The sequence below is a fragment of the Vombatus ursinus genome, unplaced genomic scaffold (assembly GCF_900497805.2).
Source record: "Vombatus ursinus unplaced genomic scaffold, bare-nosed wombat genome assembly UNPS02014820.1, whole genome shotgun sequence".
NCBI lineage: Eukaryota > Metazoa > Chordata > Mammalia > Diprotodontia > Vombatidae > Vombatus > Vombatus ursinus.
Window position 1 is genome coordinate 24122904 of NW_020954598.1, and position 6000 is coordinate 24128903.

The 6000-nt window shown below is 51.0% G+C and overlaps 1 protein-coding gene across 1 annotated transcript in view; it reads right to left on the minus strand.

Annotated features, from left to right (window-relative positions):
* Positions 1-6000, minus strand: part of BSN (bassoon presynaptic cytomatrix protein) — a 235341-nt gene that overhangs the window by 9677 nt on the left and 219664 nt on the right. Inside the window, 2 exon segments of the mRNA XM_027836899.1 lie at positions 200-2303; positions 2305-2361. Of these exon segments, the coding sequence (XP_027692700.1) occupies positions 200-2303; positions 2305-2361 (2161 nt within the window).

Consider the following 6000-nt stretch of genomic DNA (forward strand, 5'->3'; position numbering starts at 1 on the left):
ATTACCACATGGGACACACACACGCAGGACACCGGCAGGGCAGACACGGAACTGGGCCATGCCCATGCTGGGCCAACAGAAGCCTGCAGCGGGACGATAGCATGGCACCGGGCAGGCAAACAGCAGGGGCCCCGTACTGGTTTTGCACAAGCTCAGCTTTGAACATGCTCTGTCAGAAATCACCAAAGAGAGCTGTTACCTTCGCTGTCTGAAACCACACAGTGGGAATCGTCCAGGTTGTAACCTTCCTCGTGCTTGTACGAGTGGGTCCTGGGCACATCTTTGATGTGTTCCTGGACATCAGGCAAGGAGTGACTGGAGCAGAATGGAGAGCAGCCGTCTCCAGCCCCTGGAGGGAGCGGCCCTCCCGAAGAGCGGGGTCCTCCCACGGACCTTCCCAACGGACTGACGGGGCTTTCTTCTTCAGAAGCCTGGCTACGCATGGGGGGCCGCCCTCGGCTCTGGGACATGCTCAGGGACGATGGCTTCGAGCTGGCCTTCTGTAATCTCTCCATGCTCTCTCGCTCACGCTCATACGACTTGCCTCTGCTGCTCATGTCAGGGCCGGACTTCTCGCCGCCGTAACTAGCTGACGATCTGGACCTGCTGCTGTACGCTCGGTCATCTTCCTCTATCAGGTCCCTGCTTGACACTCCATAGTATTTCTGCTGTTCGTACACGTTCTTCTTAAGGCCATAGGTGATCTCATCTTGAAATTTCTTCCCTCTGGAGGACACGCTGCTGCTGACCGAGGGTGTCGTGGGGTAGGAGGCCAGATCAGATTCAACGTCTTTTGCCTCTTCAATAGGCGAGAACTTGGAGATCTTTTGTTCCATGCCTTGTTTCCGATGCTTGCTGCGCTTCGACGAGATGACGGCCGGGGCCAGGTTCTTAGAAGAGTGCTTTGGCCCTCCTATGCTGGAGCCATGTTTCTCCGGCCGAGATGAGTGTCTGTAGTCGCTGTCCCCATAGTAGTAGGAGGACCCCCCTCCACTGGCTGACATCCTTCCATTGCTGTCTGAGCTCCGGTGATAGCTACTCTTCCCGCGGTGGTCTGTGCCGTGGTGATCATACACATCTTCCTCAGACTCTTCGTCCCCTTTTGAGTAACAGCAGGAAACACTGGGGCCTTCGGGCTCTCCCAGGTCGCTTTTGTCCTTCGCGTGACGCCCGTTACTGCCTTGGGGCCGGGGCTCTGGCTTCTGGCTTTCTACTGCCGAGGGCGTGCTGTCCTTGGTCAGCTCGCTGATGTCGTCAATCATTACATAGTTCCTAGGAATGTTCTGCTCCAGGTTGGTGTACAGTGATTCAGAAGAGTAGGTGGGCCCAGGGCTCTGGCTCACGCCGGGCCTGGGGGGCTCCGAAGCCTTGTACTGGTCATAGCTGCTGGTCACCGCTGGTGCACCGTATGTGGGCTCTGAAGGCGCCGAGGACATTACGGTCGGGGCCGCTGCAATCACTTCGTAGTTTGTAGGGACCTTTTGTTCCAAGTCAGCTAGTGAGGTCTGCCTTGGCTTCTGATGGGAGGCGTGACTGTCAGATGGGTCTGGAAAAAGGGCATTTTGAGGGGGTGGGTGGGGAATTTGACCCGGGTAAGTCGTCTGGGGCTGGTAGTGGGGAGCGGGGCGGAAGTTCTGCTGGCCCTGGAGACCATGTTCAGGGGGGTAGCCTGCACTTGGAGGGAAAGCAGGGGCTGGGTACGCGCTCTGAGCTGGGTAGGCAGGTACCTGGTTGGCCTGGAAGCCATTCTGTGCGGGGCCAGCACTGCCCACAGGGTACTGGGGAGGCTGGAAGCGGGGTTGCTGGAAGGCTGTGGGGGCCGGGGGGGGACCTTGCCCTGGTGGGTACTGATAGGGAGGGTAGGAGGAGGCCGACGTGTACTGATTGGTTGGGGCCATGCTTGGCCTCACGTGGACGGCCCCACTCTCATAGCCAGTGAGGCGTAAATTGTTGAGCTCGCTATCGGACATGTAGTCCCGGTTTTCCCCAAGGCACCGAAGATAGGGGTAATCTCGGCCAACGCGGTCCTTCATGAGGGACCCCTTCCTCTGAGTGATCCCCAGCTCCAGGTACTTCAGCTTAGCATCAATCTCCTTCTCCTCTTCATCCAGCTCGGCCTGCTTCTTCCGCAGCTTGGTAGACTCATGCTCCACCAGCTTGAGGTCACGGTCCAGCTCCTTGAGCAGGCTGGCTTTGGTCACCTGGACGGGAGGCCCTGCCAGGCCCTTCGGAAGGAGGCTGGCCATGTACATCTGGGAATGTGCTTGGCTTGGGGGAGGCATCTGGGCCTCCTCTGGGGGGGGGGCTGGGCAGCGTGCGCTTCACCTTTCGAATGAGGGTGTTAGCCTGAAATGCTGACATCTAAGGAGCAAAGGAAAGAAGCCTAGATATAATAATCAAGAGGATTTAGGCAACAGAGATAAAAATACTCGAAGGATCTTGAATTATTATCATGCTAATAATAAACACCTCAGGACTAAAAAATACCTTTCCCATCCATGCGAGGAAAGAAGAGGCCATGAGAAAAACACTGGTCTGAGTGACGGGACACCTGGGCTCTATTTCTGGCCTGGTCACTGACCTTAGGCAAGTTATGTCCCTGTTTCTGGGTGTCAGTTTTCCAACCCATAAAATGAAGTTGTACTAAAGATCTTTCCAGCTTTTATCCTTTAAGACTAGAAAAATATCATTCTCATGTCATACCTATAAAGTGCAAGCTTTATCACTCCCGTTTTATTGATGGGCAAACTGAGGCTTGGAGAAGGGTAGAGTACTTGACATTTGACTAATAAGTGGTAGTAATGTTATGTAGAATCTGGTCTTCTGACTCTAAGAACATTAAACTACATTACCTCTCTACCAGTCTAAAACAGCTGAGCTGGGTTAGTGACTAAGTGCTAGGGAACTGTCCTGCCTGAGCTGGTCACAAAAGAAGGCTGGATGGCTACAGGATGCCCTGGCCACACTTGGCACCCGGGCTGAAGGGAGGAGGCCTAAGGCAAAGGGGGATGGAAAAAGAGGGGAGTGAGAGATGTGGGGTAGGCAGGCTGGGGCCCGCTCACCGTGCTCCTGGGAGAACTTTCAGTCACCATCAGCAGTGGTAACCAGGGAGGGGGTGACCTGAAGCATGAGATCACAGACAAGTGAACATCGGGTGCTTCCCAGTGCCACCTGCACAGGGTGAGCAGTGCTATGACAGGCCCAGGCCAAGGCACTCAGAGTCAGCTGTTGTGTGAGAAAGCTGTAACTGCAGGATCTCACAGCTCCTCACTCAAAGCTCCTGACTTCAAGAATGAGGAACAGAGAACTGGGGCCATGGCATGTGATGCTTACACGGTGGCAGCGGCAGTGGCAGCAGCAGAAGTGGTCACAGTGGCATTGGTGGGGAGACCTACATCAAGATGTCTCTGCTGACTCCAGAAGCCCACCTCCCTCCCCTATTCCACAGCTAGGTCCACTGGGGACCATTTCGTGCCATACTTTCCCCGAACCAAACCTTCAATGGGGGCCAGACCAGATCATTGACCCTAATCACTAGGGTGAGATTCCCCCCAAGATTCAGGTGACCTCAGATTACAATGAATAGCCAATGAATATTCCCTGGGCAGGGAAGCAGACAGGAGAGGGCAGGAAGGGGGCAAACTGAGCAAGGGGAATGGGAAGGCGCTGCCAGACAGCTGGCCCTAAGCTCTGTTCCCCCTTGTTGCCTTGGTGACAGTAGGGGGTTGGGGGAGGTAAGAGAAGGAAGGGGCTACATGCTGAATGCCAGGTGTTTTTTCGCACCAGCTGGTAATGCCATCTACTCCTCCCACCTGCTCCCTGAGTCACTGCAAAGCTAGGTACTACCCTCCCCCGACCCTAAGCACAGTCCCAAGGGTGAGCACCCTGATTTATCACACCCTACTGATGGCTCTGGTCCCAGAGAGGGTCCTTTTCCCAATCTGTAACCTCAAATGTCAACTCCCCTTGGGGCTGTGGTCAGGCTAAGCAAGGCAGAATATGGGGGCCCTAGATAGGCTGTCACTTTCTTGAAAGGAGGCATGAGTGGGAAGGAGATGGAGGAGACATCTGCTGAAGCTTTTTTACCGTATGGAACTGGGAAAAAAAATGCACCATGATTACAGAGCTAAAATGTGTGCCATTTTCAAAGTGAGAAGGCAAAAAGTAGGATTTGTTGCTTTCAATCGCTGGCAGGGACCCTTGGCCAGATTTCTCTTGGACTCTCTTGCTTGGAAATATTGTCTAAGCTCCCAGCCTCTTTGAGGTAGGCCAGCTGGGAGGCTCTGTGGAACACGCCATATGCCAGGGTCTTGTTCTGGGTTACCTGCACTGGGGTGTTCCTTTGGGGAGAAGAGTGTCTACCTTTAGTTGTTTTTTCCACCCATTCTGTCCTTCTTCCCTGCCATCTCAGAGGAAGAGCTAACTAACCCTTTTTTCTTCCAAGGCTATATGTCTTTGATCACACCCCATTGCCTCTGGGACCTTGTTTTATCAATTACATACTCAGTCTCCTGAGTTTTCAATTTCTCTTCCCTCCCTGCTGCCTGCAGACATACTCAGGTCTCCCTTATCCTAAATAAAAACTTGGATTAGATCTTGTTAGGAAAGGGTAGCCTCAATATAATACAGGGGAAAGAGCAGTGTTGGTATAGAAGGACCCTAAACCGTGAGCATCAGGAGACCTGTGTTTGAATCTTGGTTCTGATACACACTAGCCAGGACCCTGAAGTTACTTAACTTCAAGGCCTCAGTTTAATCATCTGTAAAATGGGGACGCATGTACTAGCTATATCATGGAATCGTGAGAGAAATGCTTTGTCAACTGTAAAGCTCCACAGAAATATGATTTGTTGTGATTACTATGAACTGTGGGGATGATTTGGGTATGAGGTTGAATTAATTTTTCCTAGGTCATGGATGCAATTGTAACATCTTTTATGAGGTCTTATTCCTCTTCCCTCCTGGAAAATGAGCTACTTAGACAGGTAGGAATGTACGAGTAGAATGCCAAAAGTATCTTGACAATAAGAAAGGCTTTCTGAATTGTCTGATAGTGACCTTGGGATTGTAGGAGGTGAGTGAGCTTGGTCCAGAGTGCCTAGGTGGGCCAATCCCCAAATTAGTGATGGTAGGAGCAGGGGTGGTCTGGCCTCTCTCTTCTGGGGCCAGCATAGAGGCATGCTTTCCAGGCTTAGGGAGTCATGGGACTGAGCTAGGCTTGGGAAACATGAACTAGAAAATAACTTAGCAAGCTTGGGTCCTCTCCAATCTTGGCTGAGTAGAATATTTTATATACACTTCTAATTTTCTTATCTTGGCATTTCTGAATTTATATATTCTTTTCCCCTTGTAAATAAAAACCCTAGAAAATGCACATTTGTGGGTCTAGAGTGTGTGGCAGACAGGGGGAGGAAGAAAGGAGGGAGGGAATGTCAGAGCTAGGCACTGAGATAGATATGTTGGCAGCAGCCAGGGGAAAGACTGAAAGGAATAAAGCATAATAGAGAAAAGTTCAGGAACTTAGTACCTCAAGCCAGGGTGAGAGATTATCAAGGTCCACAAATGAGTAAAAGAGGACAGACTATCTAGGATAAGGACAAGGGTTCCCTCAAATGGGAAGCCCTAGAAAATGAGATGCTGAACATGGAAACAAACAATTTCAAGGACAAAGAAAAGAAGAAGCTGCCCCAAGATGAGAATGTGGATGTACAGGGAGCTCCTTAATCAACTTTTATTTTAAGACACATGAAGCAAGGGTAGGATGAAGAATGACTCTAAAAGCATGGCACAGTCTAGTAACCATAGTGTCACTACTAGGGCACTAAGGCTCAGGATGAGTTGAGGCTAATAAAGAATATTAAGCATAAGAAAAAGAAAAAGAAAAAGAAATTACTTCCTCCTATCTTCCCTCCCTCTTCTTTCTTTCTTTCTTTCTTTCTTTCTTTCTTTCTTTCTTTCTTTCTTTCTTTCTTTCTTTCTTTCTTTCTTTCTTTCTTTCTT